The following is a 22847-nucleotide window of genomic DNA, read 5'->3' on the forward strand; positions in this document are numbered from 1 at the left end:
CTAAACCTTAAACTTGTAAAGTGTTTGAAGAATTAAGAAGAATATAATTAATTACGAGTGTTGAGAGTTAATTATTTTTCTTTGTCTTGTCATTATATATATATATATATATATATATATATATATATATATATATATAACTGACCATTAAAATTGCTACACCACGAAGATGATGTGCTACAGACGCGAAATTAAACCGATAGGAAGAAGATGCTGTGATATGAAAATGATTAGCTTTTCAGAGCATTCACATAAGGTTGGCGCCGGTGGCGACACCTACAACGTGCTGACATGAGGAAAGTTTCCAGCGGAATTCTCATACACAAACAGCAGTTGACCGGCGTTGTCTGGTGAAACGTTGTTTGATGCCTCATGTAAGGAGGAGAAATGTGTACCATCGCGATTCCGACTTTGATGAAGGTCGAATTGTAGTCTATCGCGATTGCGGATTATCGTATCGCGACATTGCTGCTAGCGTTGGTCGAGATCCAATGACCGTTAGCAGAATATGGAATCAGTGGGTTCAGGAGGGTAATACGGAACGCCATGCTGGATCCCAACGGCCTCGTATCACTAGCAGTCGAGGTGACAGGCAGCTTATCCGCATGGCTGTAACGGATTGTGCAGCCATGTCTCGATCCCTGAGTCAACAGATGGGGACGTTTGCAAGACAACAACCATCTGCACGACCACTTAGACGACGTTTGCAGCAGCGTGGACTATCAGCTCGGAGACCATGGCTCTGGTTACCCTTCACGCTGCATCACAGACAGGAGTGCCTGCAATTATGTTCTTAACTACAAACCTGGGTTCAAGAATGGCGAAACGTAATTTTTTCGGATGAATCCAGGTTCTGTTTACAGCATCATGATGGTCGCATCCGTGTCTGGAGACATCGCAGTGAACGCACATTGGAAGCATGTATTAGTCAGCGCCATACTGGCATATCACCCGGTGTGATGGTATGGGGTGCCAATGGTCACGCATCTTTGTCACCTCTTTTTTCTCATTCACAGCATTTTGAACAGTGGGCGTTACATTTCAGATGTGTTACGACCCATGGCTCTACCCTTCGTTCAATCCCTGCGAAACCCTACATTTCAACAGGATAATGCGCGACTGCATGTTGCAGGTCCTGTACGGGCCTTTCTGGATACAGAAAATGTTCGACTGCTGCCCTGGCCAGCACATTCTCCAGATCTCTCACCAATTGCTGGCTCGTCACAATACGCCAGTCACTACTCTTGATGAACTGTGGTATGTTGTTGAAGATGCATGGGCAGCTGCACCTGTACACGCCATCCAAGCTCTGTTTGACTCAATGCCCATACATATCAAGGCCGTTATTACGGCCAGAGGTGGTTGTTCTGGGTACTGATTTCTCAGGATCTATGCACCCAAATTGCATGAAAATGAAGTCACATGTCAGTTCTAGTATAATATATTTGTCCAATGAATAACCATTCATTTATCGTCTGCATTTCTTCTTGGTGTAGCAATTTTAATGGCCAATAGTATACACAAACTACAGTTTTCAGTATAGAATAGGGCATGCCATCATGACTGTCTGTGCTTGACCAATTTTACAGACTGCAGTTTTCATTATAGAACAGGGCATGCTGTAAGCGTCAGGACTCAGTGAGTGTTTGTAGCCTTTTATTTTTTATTGCGTCTTTTGGATACATTCTCTTCCACATTACCATGCTGCATTTATTTTCAAATTTCAAAGGGACTACACGATCTGTTCTAAAGTCAGAATACTTCACTTACTGTGTTCAAAATGTGTGTGAAATCTTATGGGACTTAGCTGCTAAGGTCATCAGTCCCTAAGCTTACACATTACTAAACCTAAATTATCCTAAGGACAAACACACACACTCATGCCCGAGGGGGACTCGAACCTCCGCCGGGACCAGCCGCACAGTCCCTGACTGCAGCGCCCTAGACCGCTCGGCTAACCCCGCGCGGCTCACTTTCTGTGGTTTCCGCTATGATTATGGAGTATTCATTATTGTATGTGATACATATTAGGACTTTGTCCCATATAATTTACACCCCTGTTGAACTCAAGAGTTAGTGGGAGAGGACTTTGTCAGAAGTGAGAAAAAACAAATTACTTTCCATGAAACTGACACTTTGCTAGCAGCACATTTCCTTCTACTCTCATCGTTCGGATGACATATAGCTCTCTCACCAGTCCGTAAATAGTGCGTTGTCACTTAAACTGCAGACTGGCACTCCAGCACCATGACTCAACATAACAATGTACCGCTGATTTGCTTGGACAAGTTTGATAGCTTCCAGTTTTAAAATCGGTTTTCATCTTTAGTCGTAAAAAGTACGAACAACTGTATGCATTTCTCTAAACACATTTACAGAGATGGTTATAAAGTATCCAGTTGTCATAATTTTTCTACACTCGTATTTCTTTTGTCTTTCCGCGCAGCCATAAATATTCATAGTCACCTGCAAAGCCCTTGTAAATAATAACGGTCACCTGTGAGAAGCATAGCACCGATCTAGCTACTGCCTACTTTACTATCGTTCTCCTTGTGAGATTATGTATCCAGATAAATCCTACGCCTTCTACATACGGAATCAGTTCCCAGAGACTGTGTTTGGTCGAGGTGTGGGGATCTCAGGCTGTATTATTAGGGCGAGAGTATCATTCGGGTGTAGTACATATATATTTTTGATAAGATGTGCAAAATGATGTGTAATTGAGAAGAAAGATTGTCAATACCGCGAAGAACACGGTTAGCCTTTGGATTAGCGGGTCCTTATCATTCACCGTGTTCTTCCGACGCATAGATAGCAACGAGTCACCATTTTTTTGGACAACGGGTGTATGACACAGAATCTTGTTCGGGCAGATACATAAATAGACATTCATCTACAAAATGGTATGTTACTGATAAATGCGCAGTGAAGTTTTTGACATTAATTGCTTTGCGTACATGGAATAAACACATCTGAAAGGATGACTCATCTTCGTTTGAGGTTCACACCCTATTTCTGTCAAATGTTTGTTGATGTTTGTGAGATGTTTTGTACACAGTTCTCCTTCAAATTTGTGTCATTAAGGAGGGTTACATATTATGTATGCTTGTTGAGTAACGTATAGCTATTTATTGGATAATAGGCGGCGCATGTTAGTGTTACTTCCGGGTATCTCCGTAGACAGTAAACGAATATTTGCACCTAAATAGCATTATGACGTAGAAAGAACAAATTTTAAACAGTGATTTTCAACTATTTTATTTTGTAGACGGACCAGCAGATGGATTGTGCTTTGGATCTCATGCGGCGTTTGCCGCCCCAGCAGATAGAGAAAAATCTAAGTGACCTAATAGATTTGGTACCAAGTCTATGTGAAGATTTACTTTCATCAGTAGATCAACCCCTGAAAATAGCAAGAGACAAGGAAATGGGGAAAGATTATCTTCTTTGTGACTACAATAGAGATGGTGATTCATACAGGTAACGTTACATTGTGTCGTGACTTGACTAAGTCAGTATGGTTTTTTCCCCGTTGGAATTTTTACATTATGCAGATTTGAAATGCTTAAGTGTGAGCATTAAAGTGTACTGATAGGTGTATTGTTCTTCATTTTGTTGTTGGCGCTGGTTTTTAAACTCAGTAAATGCAGGTGTTGTTGGCATGTTTAACGGATAAAGTATGCACAAGTGGTAGAATGCAGCACTTCATTAACATAAGACCAGCAATTTTGCTCACTGAATATGTCAGCCAGAACATCACGTTCTGTGTAGTGGAATTAGTCATCTTGTGAGCAATGTAAAACAGCATCAAATGTAGTTCATGTGTACCAAGGTGATTCAAAAGTCTGTCTGATATCAAAGTGAGTAAAGTAATTAATGCCTCCTCATCCAATGGATTTTGATAGTTTGTGAATCAGAATACTTGGATATCTGTCTGGTATCTAACATGAAGTTTTAATAGCTATATTGAGATTTTAATTAGGCCTATCTATGAAGAAAAGGGCATGTGCTATGATATGAATGTAGGCAACCAAAAGTGCATCTTTTAAAGGTTTACATATTAATCCCAAAACTGATCCAGGAAAAACCTGGCTGCTGCCTCAATAGTAATAGTTGACATACGCAGCATTGATCACATGATTGCTGGAGGAAAGTAAATACACAGGTTTGATACATAGTGTGCTTGTCGTGTCACCGATGAGACATTTGTACCCCTCCCCCCCCCCCCCCCCCCCCATATGACACTGAACTTTTCAATAGAGGTTTTGTGTAGAAATTTCATTCAGCAAAGAATGTAAAACTACAAAGTTTGAAGCTAAAACAGTAGGCAATTATTTATAGTGTCATAGTGATGGCTGGACATAAACATAGTCTTCATACAGGTCAATCATTTACCATAACCTGTATTTTATTTTGAATTCATTCTTTTGGCTTCTCCAACTCTGAACCAAAACTGTTAAACTCCAATCTACCCTGGACCTCAGTCATTGCTACAGATGAGTCAGATTTCAGAGGAGGGTTGGAAGAAGTGACATTATCAGTAACACACAAAATCATGTTTAAAAAGCAGCTATAAATTTGTGTACACTACTCTAACTAGTTTGGAATTTTGGTCTAAAGAAGTGGAGTTTTGTATGAAATGAGAAGCTTTTATGTTGCAAGCATAACATTTTGTTTATTTCAGTAAACAGACCTTCTGAAATAGGCCTACTGTACTTACTGTGTGACGTTGTGCTCTATTTGAAAGCAAGAACTGCCATTTCTTGAAAAGGGCGGAGGGGGGGCTACTACATTGTAATAATTATGTTACCAGTGTGCTACATTTGTTTGAAACTAGAGTAAATGATACAAAAAAGTCAACCAAGTATTAGTTCTGTTTTTTTTTTTTTTTTTTTTTTTGCTCTATTGGTTTCACTTTTGTTGATTTAGTGGTAACTGCATTGAAATTATTTGCGTTAGATGATAAATTTTTCATTGGGTGTATTCTTGAATAATTCTAAAATGACAGAAAGTTCATCTGTTTTCAATACAGGTCTCCTTGGAGTAACACCTATGACCCACCTTTAGAAGATGGATCAATGCCATCAGAAAGACTCAGGAAACTTGAAATAGATGCAAATCATGCGTTTGACCAGTATAGAGAGATGTATTTTGAAGGTGGTGTATCTTCTGTTTATTTATGGGACCTGGAGCATGGATTTGCAGGTTAGTATTTTTTGTTCCAAGACAAAACTGTGATGCTACGGTTTGAAATAATTTATTGTTATATTATCTGATAGGTGGTAAATTTTGCAGGTAGTACACTTAAACAGGGGCATTCATTGGTGTTTGAAGTCTAAAGTTGTAGATTTATTATTGTAATATTATTGACCGAAATATATAAAGGCTTCTGTAAAAAATATGTCCATAGTGCTAAACAGATGGGACACTTTTTCTCATTGTGTTTCGTGTAGTATCATATATTTGTTTGTCTCTGCAATGTTTGGTAAATGTAGAATTGTCCCAAATGCACTGCTAGAGAGACTGTTATTCTTACTTTCTCTCCGAATGAGCATTGGGAATTTCTTATCAGGAATGATTCTCTTGATAGGGTAAATAAGACCTGGGAAATTTGGGGAAAGCCCAGGAATTTTTCGTCCGGAAAAACCAGTGAATATTTTAGAATTCCAGGAATTTTTCATTGTTGTAGACTTCAGTTAAATTTTTGTAATCTTAACAAAGAATTTTACTTTACCTCACTACTGCAATAAAACATAAATGAGAGAAAAACACCAAAATGAAACTTAAGCTGAAAAGGAAATGCACCATTTACAACAAAACACAGTGCACAGGCAAGCGTACACCAACAGCAAAATGAACGAAAGATTATAGGATGAAAACTATGCAGTACTTTGTTACAACAAACTGCTTTCGATGAGGGTGATGTCACACCTGTTTACATTACTTCGTTTGATGAGTTGCCATTGCGCTCACTCACATGCGCAGAGCTGAAGTTTCTTCGAGCAGAACCTTCTCCTACTTCTGGCTACTTGAACGGAGGCTGTTAGCTGTATGCGCAGTAGCAGCCAGATGCTAGCCAGAAAATTTTTTCTGGTGCAACCTAGTTGCCAAATTCACACAGGTGCAGAAAAGGCTGAGTAGTTAGGGTGGTCTTCATGTGACGTGTGTTTGCGTTTTGTGATTTGCTGTTTTGTCTTAATTTACAGCTCTCGCGTCAGGTGAAAACAAAACTGATTTCTGTGGCTGGGGGCTGTAAAGTGAATGAAAATACATTCACATAATTATGGAAAACTAAAATATGTTATTAGTTTTTCTGATTTTATTTCATTTCAACATCATTGGCAATCAAGCATTAATCATCTTGCAGAACAATGAAATTATTTTTATTGGTTTACGAAAGAAATTTGGCTTTTATTAATCTTTTCCACAGAGGCAGGCAATCAATTTGAAACTGTGTTTCATTCCACACTGTTGGCCAGTTTCAACCATTCGCTGAATTTCAAGTGCACATTTTCATCTTCTGGCACATACACCGTAATGCCATAGTAAAGAACCAAGTACAAGATGATAAAGTACTGGTATTCCAAGAAAATAGGCATCCCAAAAACCACATTGAAAAGCTTAATACCAGGTAGGGGGCCTATATTATTATGAATCAGGACATAGGAATCTGCACTTTAAGCCGAATTATCCATTTTAACATGGTTTACGAAATTTTGACCTGCTTGGAGTATTGTGATTTCCTGTTCATTTTATGACATAATGTTATATCTGTTCTATATACGTACAAACGTTGGTAAATGTTCACTTGAAGATGACTAAGCAGGCGAATTTGGTCAGTAGTATTGAATGAAAAGTTTAGTTTCAAATATATTGACAGCTTGAACACAATTTTGCAAGTCAGCCTGCCATGAAACACAATGCTTTTTTTATCACAAGACATCGTTCAACACTTGTGTGGTACATCCTCTAGGCTTGACATTATTTCTTAATTTGTATTGTTTACATCTTAAGTTTACAGAATACCATTCTTTGGTAAGCAGTACACCATATTCTACCATTGTAACTCCCCCCCTCCCCCCGCCGAAAGGCAGTATATTTACTCTTGGAGTAGAATATAAGTTGCCCTCGCTCCGTAAACTTTCCCAGCATAGTAACTGATGATATTCTTATCGGGTCTCCAGCTGGAACATAACGTCATCTTGACACATTATTTCGGAAGTCCACCTGGCTGCCACCTTCAGGTGAGTAAACCATCGCACTAACTCACCAGAACTGAAATCAAACAGCAGGGGCAGCGCCTTCATACACGTCTTGACGTCTTGTAGGTGCACTGCGCGTGCACGGACATAACTGCCCTCTATTGCAAAGCACAACAGAGCACTGGTGATGAAAACTTGTGGAAGCGATAAATCGAAATCAGAGACCAATGTTTTTTAATGCAAACAAAACAGGATTTTTGGCTGTCTGACAGTATTATAAACAGGGATAAGGGGATTCTTTGAGTAAGAATTGGATCTCTCTTTTGTTTGACATTATAAAACAACAGTCTTTCTTTCGGTCATCAAATGATGTCAACAGTGTTTGATATCAATATATCATTTCCACAGATTTTAACCATAGGTTCACTGTCTTGCTTTGTGCTAGAAGGCAGCTACATTCACTCATGCGCGGTGGACCTACAGGTGGTGTATAAAGGAGCCCCACTGAGGTTGGGTTTCAGTTTCAGTGAGTTCAGTGATTGGCTACTCACCTGAAGATGGTGGCCAGGTGGACTACCAAAATTTTGTGTCAAGATGACATATTTTCTGGCTGAAGACCCGATATTCATATCATTATAAACTGCCAATTATACAGTTTCTTGGCTTCACAGATAACCTTGTTAATTTATGTGTTTAGAAAAAGTGATGGAAAAACTTATAGTCGTTAATTCAGGCATATACAAACAACATTCTTTTATTTTTGCAAGAAATTTGTGTTCCTTCTTACTAGCATTTTACAGTGCTGTGTGGGTGTAAACCTGATCGGAAATCCTATAAATCAGTATTGATAACAAAATATAGGGTACTCTTGAGTTATAGAGTCAAGTTTTGAGTTGAATATTATGCCAAGGACTGCTTTCTTGTTTTGCATTCCTTATCTGGATAAGATGTGATAAAACAATTTCCCTAAGTACAATAACTCCGTATGTCCCCTCTGAACAACATATCATGGTGCTGCACATGGTCACATGATGCTCCAGTACACACAAAATTCCAAATAGAAATGCAACGAAAGGCGTAGAGGCTGAGGAAACATGAAGTATGGGGCCTTTACATCATTATAGTTGCGCATGGCGGTAATGCCTGTTCGCTGATGCTCCCTGGCAGCTGTTCAAATGAACCTATTTCTAGCAGGTCACAGGAAAATATTTTGAATGATGGTTTGAGAAACTTTGCTTTAAGAGTAAATTTCTTTTTATGCAAGATGAATTATGTTACGTGTGACAGTGTGCGATGAATTTCTTAACTTGCAGAGTATTCAACTTTCATTCAAAACTTACCGCTTAGAAAATTTTTGGACCTAGAAGGCCATCCAGTTAAATCATTATTTAAAATTTTACTGGCACATTTGTGTTTGATATACCTTATCAGGTAACACATGCAAAAAAAGACTAATATTACATGTGAAAGCTTAATTTGTATATTCATTTAAATCGTTAACTTTTCCTGTTCATTTATTTCCGCCACTTAACTTGTGATGTTGCTGTTGGCTAACGAAAGTGCATCTCAATACTGATGTCAGTACTTTGGAAACTAATGTACTGTATTTGGTGGAATTCCTATTTATACTTCCGTAATAAAAAGTAAACAGTGTGCATGTTGCTGCTCATCAAAGAGCTTTCCATAACACATTTTTTTGCTGTGTTTTGTTTCCTAGAGTGCCCGAAAGTTCTGCGCCAGTGTATAAAACCTTTACCTTTCAAAGGATTGATAAGTTTTACAGCTCCAAGGGAAAGTATACTGCCCATTAAAATGGAAAAAAAGTGTATTTTTAACTGGGAAATCCAGGATATTCCCTCCCCCCCCCCCCCCCCCCCCCACCCACGCCTTTGCGTTCTGGTTAACCAGTTCTTGGGTTCAAAAGAGGAGGATACCAGACAGAGCATTAATCATGGTGGCTAACTGAGAGGCCACTGTTCCAACACTCTGTAGTTTGACCCGTGGTGGGTCCTTAGATCTTCGCAGGCAGTTAATGTGACGTTCATCTCTGAAATTGCTGTGTGTATTTGAATATGTTGACTTGGATTCTGTATTAAAATTTAGATCCCCAATAAAAGCCAGGGTTCGGTAAAGAAATATTGTAGTAAGATTAAAGTCGAGACAGCGAAAGAAGATCCTTGATTGCCTACAGCACTGTTGCCAGCTTTCAACTGTGAAATGCAGATGGTTGCATGCGAAAACAGTAGCCATTAAATAGCTGTAACAAGAATGAGGCGTTGCCATAGAGACTTCTACAAATTCGAATTACGTTATTGGTTGAGGTAGTTGGATGAAACTGTTGCGTACAGCCCACTGCAACTGTCAGGGATCAGCTTGCAAAGACTCAGCTATAGAGCCTACCACCTCCCAGCTGGAAAAATATCAGTGTGTTCAAACCAACATTTGGAACGATTACAGGTTTCTAAATTGAAAACAGTCCCATACTTAGGCAGTAGGTGTCAGGAACTATGTGGGAATTCCATATTGCTGTACTAAAGGAAGGAAGATTATGGGTTAACTTCCATATAAAATTGTTTTGCAGGATGTTTACAAAAATAACTGATACTGAAATGAAATCCCATAGCTAATCTCAAAGGGCATACCTGACCCTTCTCTTATATTTCTAATGATAGTAATGTGATGGAACTAGAATATTATTTTGGAATGAAATGTTAAGGCTTAAAATCTTTTCCTTTGTGTTCCTAACCTCTGGTCGAAAGACTTGGTCAGCTAATGGTTTGCCCCAGGGGCTCACAACTCTTTTGTCAGTACGTGCGTGCTGCCGTCTTATCTGAGTGTATCTTTGCTCAGGCTTTTCACTGCTGTCAACCTAACTCATTCATAAGACATCCGTTATGTTTGTCTGCACGATGTGGCATTATTTTGCACCAGCTGGTCATCTCCATCAAGCCAGGTGGCCATTGCTCTGGCTGAGTGGTACCTGTGAGGAGAGCCCTCAGTCAGTGTAGTCAGCATCACAGTGAATATTTGGCTCTCGGCAATCTCCTTGGACTAACTGGAACTCTAAAAAGTATCGAATGTTATGACCCTAGGAAATGTCCCTCCTTGGCCATGCCTGGGGAGGAGGGGCAAAACAAAGCAGCTTACTCCTTTCAGTTCGTGGATTGCACCTGAACAGATGGAGTGTCCTTTCCTTGACTAAGCCAGTGTTCTTTGTGAATAATGTAGAAAAGGTATTCGGAGAAATCGCTTTTGTTGATAAATTTCAAAATGGTTCCACATTAATTAAAACAGTGAACCCTTGCTAGTTCCAGATATTATCTCATGTAAAAAAAAAAAAAAAACTTGGTGGTTTACCTATTACTGAGATGTTACGAAACATGGTACAGGGTATTATTGTTTTTCAGCAGGACTACACAAACATTTGGAGAAATGTGGTTTCCATTTTGTATGTCGTGCACATAGAGACCTGCCAGACAACAAGGTTGCCATTGGAAGATTTGTCCTTGTATTTGCTGGGGATTCACTTCTAGAGAAAACCAAAATCAGGGTTTACCGCTAGATGTCAAGCCATTTTTCCCATTCCCAATGTGACGCTTTTAATGGCAACACATGGATTGTATATATTGCTGATTCTTGGAGACCTTGGCCAGTTGGTTTACAAAAATTCACCTACTACCGCATCTCCATCAATTGAGGAAATGAGTATTCTCTCCGATCCCTATAGTATGCTACGCTAATTAAAGATTGCAGAATCCAAGAGATGAAGGTCTCTTATTGCCTCTCATATTTTGAAGGGGCAGCAATCTTTCACTGCTCAATGAACCATTTACTATGTTGGGCTGTTCAAAGAACCAGCTGAAATTATATACTTTGACCACCAGGTTATTCTTCTTCGTCAGATTACCCGAACAAGGTTCTAGGAGATGTCTCCGAAGTGATCACTTGCACCTCAGGAATAGCTGTTGCCCTGTCTACAGGTCACCTTGACTGATATGGACCCAGGCTCTGATTTACTTCACAAACAGATGTTCGAACATCTGAAAGTTTCTCAGACTCCATATACTCAAGGTCTTCAACTATATTTGGCTAGGATGTTTTCTCTTCACAGTAACAACACAGGATCGTCACCTCAATCCTCAAATTGAATAAAATCTCCACCTCGATCAATAGTGCTGACTGATTAGCCTCACCAACATGGTGTGCAAGCTACTTGAAAAGGTGGTAGTAGCCCAGTACTATACTGTGGTCTTGAATTGCAAAGCCCTCTGTCCTCTTGTCAGTACAGCTTCTGGGAAGGACTATCAACAATCAGTCATCTGATTAGATTCAAAACAGCTCTCTGATAGTGTTTTTCTAAATGCCACCTCCTTGCCTTCTTTCTTGACCTACATAAGGCATATGACAGTGCTTAGAGCCTGACATTTTACTTATTGTCCATGACGGGTTTTCAAGGCTTGGTGCCGATTTAGCAGTAACTCCAGCACTGTATGTCAGTGACATTTGCATTTGATGCAGTTTCCATTCTGTAGCCTTGGCTGAACACCAGTTCCAAGGCACTATCCAAAGGGTCTCTGCAGAGACTTATTTCCATGGTTTCTAATTTCTCCCCCTAATACCTGAATTGTGCATTATCATCATCATACCAGGATCCATCCTGACTCAGAATTCTGCTTAAATACACAGCTATTGGACAGTCCTGATTTTTCATACCCATCTCTGATAAATAACTTACAGGGCTGGTGCAAATTCAGCATGTAAGACTGGCTGCTTGCGAAGGCTTAACACTCTCTGCTTGCTTGCCCACAACTATTCTAGTGGGGACCACACTACTTTTTTCCTCATTTATTGGGCCCCAGTGTTGTCCCGATTGGCCTATGGTTGCTAGTGTTTATGGCTCATTAGCACCTTCAGCTTTGAAATTATTGGATCCAGTCCACTGCCATGGAGTATGAGTGGCCACTATCATCTGCCAGACTAGTGCTGTAGATTGTCTTCTTCCCAAAGCAAAGGTCTGCCTCCTTCAATTTCGGCAGTACCGATCATGCTAACTTTACAGTTACCTTTCAAGAGATTCTTAATCATCAAAAATATCAAATTATGTCTTTGTGCATTGGGCTTCAGAGCCCTGGTATTTGCCCTCAGGTGGGGTTAAGAGTTGAAATGAGCTTTGTGGCCATTTGGCCCTCGTCAAACCTTCTCAGAATATTCTCCGCATGTTTTTCCACATATCCCCACCGTGAATTATGACCAATCTATTTCAAGGACTTAGACTGTCACCCCTATGACCTCCCAGCGTCTGTTCTTCTCAATTCTTCAGGAATATCAGAGTGTTACTGTCATTTGCACTGACAGTTCTAAAACCTTGGTTAAGATGGGTTATTATTTTACTTCTCGCACCAGTTAGGAACATTTAGTGTTCTTTCAGTGAAGCTGTTAGCTATTAACAGAGCCTTGTGTTTAATGAAACATACCTCTCTTGACTGCATTTTAATTTCCAGTGATTCAGTGAGCTGTCTCCAGGCTGTCAATCCATGTTGCTGTTCTCACCCTGTGGTATCTGCTATTCCTGACCACCTCTCTGAATGTAATCGTACTGCATGTTCAGTTGTATTTTTCTGGGTGCTAAGTCTTGTAGGTATCCCAGGGAATGAACTGGCAGACTGTTTGGTTAGAGGGGTGACTGGTTGCCCAACATTCACTTTGAGAACTGTAAATATGGATTTGCAGCTGCAAATAAGATCCCTAAATACACACCTACCTACCCACCCTGGACTATCGGGGTGGGGGGGGGGGGGCGCGGCGGCGGCAGCGCATCAGCTCTGACGCCACTTTCAGTTACAGCCCAGAAGTGTTTAGTCAGGTTCAGCATCTGGGGAGATAGGGGACCAGCACATCGATTGGAAATTGACACCTTGTTCCTTGAATTACTCCATCACACTCCTGGCCTTGTGACATGGCATGTTATCTTGTTGAAAACTGTCACCGCTCTTGAGAAACATGATCGCTACAAAGGGGTGTAAGTGTTCTGCATCCAGTGTATGATACCTCTTGGCCCCATCGCAGTGCCTTGCACAAGCTCCACTGGACCGAAGGATGCCCACGTAAAGATTCCCCAGGCATATTCGAGCTGCTGCCAGCTTGTCTCCGTCCCAAGTACAGGTGTTAAGGAGCCATTCCCATGGAAGACGATGGATTCATGCCCTCCCATTGCTGTGATGAAGAAGGTACTGGGATTCATCAGATCACACAACACCCTGCCACTGCACCAGTGTACAGTGCTGATGTCCTGCCACTGCACCAGTGTACAGTGCTGATGTCCTGCCACTGCACCAGTGTACAGTGCTGATGTCCTGCCACTGCACCAGTGTACAGTGCTGATGTCCTGCCACTGCACCAGTGTACAGTGCTGATGTCCTGCCACTGCACCAGTGTACAGTGCTGATGTCCTGCCACTGCACCAGTGTACAGTGCTGATGTCCTGCCACTGCACCAGTGTACAGTGCTGATGTCCTGCCACTGCACCAGTGTACAGTGCTGATGTCCTGCCACTGCACCAGTGTACAGTGCTGATGTCCTGCCACTGTACCAGTGTACAGTGCCGATGGTCACATACCCATTTCAGTTGTAGTTGCCAGTGTCATAGTGTTAACATCAGCATGGACATGGGTCGTTGGGTAGAGGCCTGTGTTAGGAGTGTTCGGTGAACTGCATGTTCAGATTCACTTACACCCTGCCCATCATTAAAGTCTGATATTAGTTATGTCACAGTTCACTGCCTGTCTTTTTTTTTTAGCAAATCTGCACAGCCTACAGTGTCAGACATCTGTAATGAGGGGTGGCCGCCCAACCTGATCCTGTCTGGACATGGTTGCACTTTCGTTCCTGTATGTGTAGAAGACACTCGCCACAGGACTCATCAAACACCCAACAAATTGTGCTGTTTCCGAAAAGCTTGTGCTGAGCCTCCGGGCATCACAATATGCCCTCAGTCAAACTCGGATAGATCACGTGCCCTCCCCATTCTACGCACAGACAGCATACTCGCTGATACTATGTACATCATGCATGGGTCTGACTAGCAGTCATTTCTCACCAGCTAATGCTGCTATCGCCTGGATGGTTTTGTATTGATTGTGGGATGGTGATCATAACATTCGGGCTGATAATGTAAATAATACAGCTGAAGTCAATTAAGATTCGCAGCTCCTGATTCAAATTCCCTAATAATTGAAATGTAGTTACAATGAGTTAAATCGGTGTGCAGCCAAAACCCATTTAATTTACAATAAGATCGCTGTAACTATTATCCTTTGGGATATGTGAAAATGGTTCGAATAAAGTGGCATTTTTGCCAATGAACCAACTGTCTCATATAATCTTTGTGCACGGAAAGCCTGCAGTATAGTTCAAAAGAATGTAATAAAAGTGATGATATAACCCTAATACTGTGTAGCTTGTGAGCAAACTTTCTTTAGCCTGGTGTCAGTCATCAGACTCTAACATCACAGAATGCATTGCCAGACAGACATTACACTGTCAAAGATTGGTATGTTCCTTGTGGATTAATTGTTGAAATAATTTAAATACCTCTTCAGTAAATGTAACACCTGTTTTGAACCAGGTTAAGGTCTGTTATTGTAGTCATCAGTCCAAAGACAGGTTTGGTCCTGCTCTGCATGCTTCACTATCCTGTGCAAGCCTCTCCATCTTTGCATAAATACAACAACCTACTTCCATTTGAATTTGCATACTGTAATCAAACTTTGGTCTGCCTCTACAATTTTACCACATCTCCATGTCCTTCCCTTACCAAATTGATGATTCATTGATGGTGAATAATGTGTGATATTGTGAGCAGTAGTTCCTATCCTTCACCAATACCTCATTTCAATTTTTATGTAAAATATTGAAAAGAGGCTGCAAATAATTATCAAAATTTTCTAAAGTACTAGTTTTCATATTTCAGACTGACTTTTCTCTCCAATAATTCCTATGAATGTTCATTGTTCCTACCCATTATCATTCATGCCTTCCTTCAACCATACCATAGCATCTGCATTACACTGTCTGAAATCACTTATCTCCTTTCACCAGGCTATCTTGATAGCTACTCTAAACTTAGTAATTACACTTAATTATATGTTTAATGTCCTTTGTATTGTTATCGGGAATGCCTTTCTGCCTCACATTTTATGGGTTTGTTTTATACCAGTGTGTCTTAAAAATATGGTTGGGTTTCTGATCTTTATGGTTAAGTGCAGAAATGTATTGCTTTTGCTCCAAATTATTAAAATTTATTTCTGTTCTGTTGTAGAAATACACTATCTTGCATTTATTCACATTTTAAGGTGGGTTTCTGTAGTAAACCTCGTGTATACATTAAACTTGTTCTAGCTTCCCTAAAAATTACAACATGATGGTACTGTAGTTTCCTGTTGGGCACTGTCTCGTCGTCAGTCAGTGTATGCTACGTTGTAAGTTATGTTGTTTGTATGTGCTAAAAATACCTATGAGACAAGTAGTTTTTTTATCCAGCAGAAGATATCCAATGGCAGCTACAACTACAGCTGCTACCTGACAGTTAATCTACTAGATGAAGAGCTTTTGTGAACTTCTTGATACATTGTGATATTATGCCGAATACATCCATATTGCTCCTAGAAGTTTTTTAATGTTGTCTACCCATCTTTCATTACACTACTGCATTGATCTACTCTTATACCTTGAAATGCTGAAAGTGGTTATGTGCTCCATCTATTGTCCCCTTGATAAGGCTCTGAGAGGCAAACGATTCACCTTTGATACGATGTCCAACTGTATGTGCGGAACTGGTTAACATTGCAGTCCCGGGAATTTTATCAGACAGCCACTCACGGATTTGTGTCATAATGGGTCAAGTGTCTCAAAAGCCAGGGTCAATACTTCTAACACACAGGTACTGGTTTCTGTAGCCGGACTGACTCATACTCTCTTCCCTCGTAAGATACTCATAATTTTTTGTATCGGTGTATCACATCACTTTGGCATGACAGTTGGTGCACGGTTCATGGGAACAAATTCAGAGAAGTCAAACCTCTCCCAACAGTCTGGTCAACTTCCTCGCAGTCATCTCCTCGCCATGAGGAAGTAATGTTAGCTCGGTTGCGAATAGGGCACTGCCGCTTTAGTCACCGCCACTTGTTGAGGGATGATCCTGCACCCAGCAGTCCATTCTGTAGCCAGACATTTCCTGATCCTCTGCCCCTATTTTAGCCACTTACATACCATATTTACTCGAATCTAAGCCGCACCTGAGAAATGAGACTCGAAATCAAAGAAAAAAAATTTTCCCAAATCTAAGCCACACCTGAAATTTGAGACTCGAAATTCAAGGGGAGATAAAAGTTTGACCGCACCTCCAAATCGGAACGAAGTTTGTCCATTGTAACATCAGACACAATTTAGGTCGAATGGATGACGATACAGCTACAGTAGTTCGGTTCCAGTCGTAAGCTTTACCAAGTAGCCATCGCTATGTGTCAGGCACTTCGGCCGTATTTATACGGGTACCCTTCCTTTTTCACGTGCTTCGTCTGGTTTGAATCAATTGCTTATTTTGCTTTGATCTGGTAAATGCCGTTCTCTTTGTTATAGGTGTTTACGTCACTCTAAGCTGAAAATGCGTTATTGTACTGTGTCTTGTGTTGTTCGTCACATTCTGATAATGAGTGTTTACGACCTGTCACCGCTCGCGGCATGGCTTGCTTTTGTGTGCGTTACCGCGGCTTACAATAAAAAAAAAGAGAGAGGAATTGTCTCGTAAGCAAAACAATGGCAAGAGACTGCTATTTGTTGTTACCTATACTGCTGCTTTCTTTGATAATGATCAACAAGAACCAAATAATAGACTGTGTATGATAGATACCGTATTTACTCGAATTTAAGCCGCACTCAAATCTAAGCCGCACCTGAAAAATGAGATTCGAAATCGAGGAAAAAAATTTTCCCGAATCTAAGCCGCACCAGAAATCTGAGACTTGAAATTCAAGGGGAGAGAAAAGTTTTAGCCCGCACCTCCAAATCGAAACAAAGTTGGTCCATTGTAATATGAGACACAATTTAGGTCAAATGGATGACAATACAGCTACAGTAGTTTGGTTCGAGATGTAAAGCTTAGCAGTTAAGCTTTACCAGGTAGCTGTTGCTATGCGTCAGGCGCTCCGTCCGTATTTATACGGGTACCCTTCCTTTTTCACGTGCTTCGTCTGGTTTGAATTGATTGCTTATTTTTCTTTGATCTGATAAGTGCCATTTTCTTTGTTGTAGGTGTGTACATCACTCAATGCTGAAAATGCATTACTGTACTGTGTCATGCATTGTTTGTCGCATTCTGATAATAAGTGTTTACGACCTGTCGCCGCTCGCGGCATGGCTTGCTTTTGTGTGCGCTACTGCCGCTTACAATTTTTTTAAAAAAAAGAGAGGAATCGTCTCATTAGCGAAACAATGGCAAGAGACTGCTATTTGTTGTTACTTACACTGCCACTTTCTTTAATAATGATCAACAAGAACCAAATAATAGACTGCGTATGATAGATGATGTTCTGAACGAAAGTTTAGCGAAAATTTTTCTCTGTCTGAAAATCTTTGCAGATAATTAGAGACATCTTAGATTTAAAAATCTAATCAATTGCCGTGCTTCATTTCTGACTATATCACTAGTCGGCATAAGAATGATACGAATTAAAAAAATGACATGATATGTATATTCTTCTGCGTTTGCTGTTGTCTCACTCTAGTTTCGAGATTTATTAGGCAGGCAGGATTTAAATGAGATAGCAGCAAATACGAAAGAATACATGGCAAAATGTTTACTTTATTCTACCTTTCCTTTTAATTTATTTACTGACACAGAGGTTTTGGTGCCAGTATTTATCTTTGTGACTGCAAGCATGCCTGTGTAGCGCTACACATATTAGATGGCAGAAGTTAGTTGTGGCAGCACCTACCAACATTTTTCAGAACTTCTGCTTACTTTGCACTCGATTCTAAGCCGCAGGCTGGTTTTTTGGATTTAAAAAACCAGAGAAAAAGTGCGGTTTAGATTCGGGTAAATACGGTATCAGGGTCAGGCTGCCGCCCACTTTTCCAGACATTTTAGTGGATGATGTGCAAGCTGTGGCTCATGTTTTAAGTTTTTTAAAAAGCAGTAATATGACAAATGAGATTTGATTTCTACCTGGTGACTCTGGTGTCCTGTCGGCATCTTTTAGATACTCTTCTGTAACATCTTGACGTTTTAGATTTGTTTTTTCTTCCTTTCTGTATTGGACTTGGAAACGGTTTTTTACCCTCGCGGTCCCAGCATTCTATGGATCTATAATGGGCGCTTATGACCTTAGACATTTTGCGCCATACCCCCCCCCCCCCCCCCCCCCCCAAAAAAAACTTATTTCTGTAATTATGTCTCTGGCTTGTTTCTTTTTGAATGGCCCTTATAATAAGCATAATGTATTATTAGAACACTTGTTGGGAATTCCTGGAATCAATATGTTTGATCTTTCTGAATGTGATATTGTGTCATATTACTGCACAAACAGTAAAAGGAATAGGAACGACTGCATACAGAAAAATAGGAGTTTATTTGCAGTTGGTGTAACTTGTAACATACTGTAGTGAACAGATCTTTAAATGTTGCAGCACAAATGTGTGTCTGGAAACACATAAGCCAGTGCTGTTGACAGCTCGGAGGCTGCCAGCAGGATGAATCTCAAGTAATGAGTGGTTTATAAATTTGGGAGTTAATTGGAGACATTCTATTTGTGGTGGCTTCCATATCAACCACCTGCTATACTCTTAATATTCTACAGAATATGTGAGTTAAGTGTATGTTGGCCTCCTATTCTATACAAAGTACGTATAAAGGTTACATGAAATTAATGTATTTATATCTCGTTAAGAGAGCCTGCCACAATTTGCACCAAATCTGTTGTAGCAACCTAAGGCCGATATTACCCTATAATATTTCTCTTTCAATGCTTTCGGGTGATGCTGAGGGAATTAGATTAGGAAATGAGGCACTTAAAGTAGTAAAGGAGTTTTGCTATTTGGGGAGCAAAATAACTGATGATGGTCGAAGTAGAGAGGATATAAAATGTAGGCTGGCAATGGCAAGGAAAGCGTTTCTGAAGAAGAGAAATTTGTTAACATCGAGTATAGATTTAAGTGTCAGGAAGTCATTTCTGAAAGTATTCGTATGGAGTGTAGCCATGTATGGAAGTGAAACATGGACGATAAATAGTTTGGACAAGAAGAGAATAGAAGCTTTCGAAATGTGGTGCTACAGAAGAATGCTGAAGATTAGATGGGTAGATCACATAACTAATGAGGAAGTATTGAATAGGATTGGGGAGAAGAGAAGTTTGTGGCACAACTTGACCAGAAGAAGGGATCGGTTGGTAGGACATGTTCTGAGGCATCAAGGGATCACCAATTTAGTATTGGAGGGCAGTGTGGAGGGTAAAAATCGTAGAGGGAGACCAAGAGATGAATACACTAAGCAGATTCAGAAGGATGTAGGTTGCAGTAGGTACTGGGAGATGAAAAAGCTTGCACAGGATAGAGTAGCATGGAGAGCTGCATCAAACCAGTCTCAGGACTGAAGACCACAACAACAACATGTTGATACGTCAAATGTTCAAGAAATTTGATAGTGTAATCTCACCTTTTGTCAAAGAAATATTATCAAATCTAGGGCCTTGCCATAAATATGATCATAAGTCGTTTGTCTTCTGTTCACTGCTGTGTGAAATGCAATCACTTGAAGTGCTGACATCACTGCAGATATTTGACGTCTCTAGTGTGATATTAAACATGGCTGCAAAGTTTAGTTGTCTGTTCCTTCAACTCATAATAATAACCTTGCTTCGACAGAGATGGGGGAGTGAGCAAGGGGTACAACACACACTATTAATTGTGTGCCAGTAGCTTATGCTGCAGGTGACTTCAAATCCACAATCGCAGCTACAGCCATCAACATCTACATCAGGAAACACAAAGGCAACTTTTCAGCAAGTCAGAATAGACGACACACATTAAAATTCCCCCCTGCGGGTCCGGGGTAAGAATAGGCCCGAGGTATTCCTGCCTGTCGTAAGAGGCGACTAAAAGGAGTTTCAACCGTTTCGGCCTTCCATGTGATGGTCCCCCTTGGGGTTTGACCTCCATTTTTCAAAATTCTACAGAAGTGCGAGCCTTTTGGGGAAGGACGCCTTACGTGGTCCTCAGTGCACTAAGACCTTGGCACTCAGCATTGTAACGGCGTTGTAACCACACCCACTATTCCTCAAATTGGGCCTAAACGCCTGATGGGTTGCACAAGTTACGCCCATAGTGCGTCCCCATCTGCACTTACGATCATGATGGACTTTCCATGGCACCCGAAAACCAGCACGGTAGCCAGACCGTTGTGGTGGGGTCGTCATGTACCGTCTAGGTTGTAGCCCCCTGACAACACAGGGATCATACTGACGATACCTGAGCTGCACCCTCCCCACGTCGGCCAAGGAGTAGATGCCCGTCTCCTTGGGGCATCAGGACTCCCGGCAACGGTCATCCTGCCAGGTGGCCCTTGCTGAGGCTGGGTGGCGCCCGTGGGGAGAGCCCTTGGTCGGAGTGGGTGGTATCGGGGCGGACGTTTCGCAGATGAAACGTCAACATGTATCAGGTCGATCTGCGGCCGAGTATTTTAAAAAGAAAGGTACTGTCTCTGGTTCTGGTTCTCCTGCCGTTTCCCCCTTGGCCACTCCCTGGGAGGAAGGACAGGCCCGCCGGCTTGGGGCAAAGTACTTCCCCCGCTATTTAGTCTGTTCTCGGACCGATGGGGGGACGTTGGCCACCTCCAAGCCCATGTTCTTTGTCCAGCACATCGAGGATATCTTCGGGGAAATCGAGGCTCTCAGTAAAATGCGTTCGGGGTCCGCTCCTATAAAGACCACCTCCGCCACACAGTCGGCGGCGCTCCAGGCGTGCGACCGACTAGGGGACATCCCAGTGTCCATTGTCCCGCATCTGGCACTGAATAGGACACAGGGGGCTATTTTTCATCGGGACCTCCTGCTGCAATCTGATGAGGAGCTCAGGGCCAACCTGGAGCGCCGAGGTGTGCATTTCGTCCGGCGAGTCCAGAGCGGCCCCAAAGACCGTCGCATCGACACCGGGGCCTTTTATCCTCGCCTTCGAGGGGGATGTTCTCCCAGAGAAGGTAAAGGTGATGTGCTACCGGTGCGACGTGCGACCTTACGACCCGCCTCCTATGCGCTGCTTTCGGTGTTTGCGCTTTGGGCACATGTCGTCACGGTGTGAGGCTGAGACCCTTTGTGGCGATTGTGGACGTCCTCGTCGTGAGGAACATACATGCACCCCACCACCTCGGTGCGTCAATTGCCCTGGCATCCACTCCCCTAGATCTTTAGACTGCCCCACGTATCAGATGGAGAAGAAGATTCAAGAATTAAAAACTTTGGATCGTCTCTCTTATTCTGAGGCCAGGAAGAAGTATGACCGCCTCTACCCCGTGACGTTGACAACTTCGTTTGCCGTAGTCGTGTCCACTCCTTCCACAGTATCCTCACCCCTATCCTGTCCCCCCCTCCACCTCCTCACCCCATCCAGGGTTTATGCCTCCACCTCCCAAATCCCTCCCTTCCAAATCCTCCTCCCTTGTGGCCCCTGCCCCCTCTGCCCCAGGGGCCACCCTTCCTCCTCCTCCTCCTCCTCCTCCTCCTCCTCCTCCCCCTCCGCCGCCTGAGAAGCGATCTTCTTCTCAGGCGTCCATCGGGGAAACGTTCCGGACCCCGGCTTCTGAGGTCCGGCGTTCCAAAACGGACCCCGCGCGTGAGGACCTTCTTCGGGTCCAGCCCACCATCCCCGTGCCTCATCGGACTTGCACGAAGGCCTCCAAGAAGTAGTCTTTATTCCCCTCTCCACCCCGGCGCATTTCGTCCGACGCTCCATTCGTGAGTCGCTGCTCCCGGCCGTCCTCAGTTTCGCCGGGACGCTCTGCTGCCAGGCGCTCAGCTGGCCTCTCGTCGGCGAATGATGCTGTCCCTCCTACGCAACCCGGGAAAGCGGCCACAGCTGGCGACGACTCGATGGAACAGGATCCGCCTCCCGTCGGTTGTAGCATTGTTCCCTCGAAACCTGGCCCTCCGCGGCCGACGAGGTGACCAGCTCTTCACCCGTTTCGTTCCCCCTTTTTTCTGACTAGCGATGGCTTTGTTACATTGGAACGTAAGAGGTATTCGATCTAATCGGGAGGAATTACAGCTGCTCCTCCGCCTGCACTGTCCGCTCGTCCTTGGTCTCCAGGAAACCAAGTTGCGCCCAACTGACCGTATTGCTTTTCCCCACTATACCTCAGAGCGGTCTGATCTCACCTCTGTGGACGATATTCCAGCTCATGGTGGGGTCATGTTGCTCGTTCGGGACGATGTCTATTACCATCCCATCCCATTGACCACCCCACTCCAAGCAATAGCTGTCCGTATTACTCTTTCTGCCTTTCCTTTTTCTGTTTGTACCGTCTACACTCCATCGTCATCCGCAGTTAGTCGGGCTGACATGATGCACCTGATTGTTCAGCTTCCTCTGCCGTTTTTATTT

General features: G+C 42.3%; 1 protein-coding gene across 1 annotated transcript in view; it reads left to right on the top strand.

Moving 5' to 3' along the window:
* The first annotated feature begins 2618 nt into the window (after nucleotides 1-2618).
* Nucleotides 2619-22847, top strand: part of LOC124596575 (F-actin-capping protein subunit beta) — a 50387-nt gene continuing 30158 nt past the window's right edge. Inside the window, exons 1-3 of the mRNA XM_047135768.1 lie at nucleotides 2619-2903; nucleotides 3269-3480; nucleotides 5033-5205. Coding sequence (XP_046991724.1) covers nucleotides 2901-2903; nucleotides 3269-3480; nucleotides 5033-5205 — 388 coding nt within the window. The 5' untranslated portion in view covers nucleotides 2619-2900. The remainder of the gene's footprint in view (nucleotides 2904-3268; nucleotides 3481-5032; nucleotides 5206-22847) is intronic.

The sequence above is a fragment of the Schistocerca americana genome, chromosome 2 (assembly GCF_021461395.2).
Source record: "Schistocerca americana isolate TAMUIC-IGC-003095 chromosome 2, iqSchAmer2.1, whole genome shotgun sequence".
NCBI classification, from domain to species: domain Eukaryota; kingdom Metazoa; phylum Arthropoda; class Insecta; order Orthoptera; family Acrididae; genus Schistocerca; species Schistocerca americana.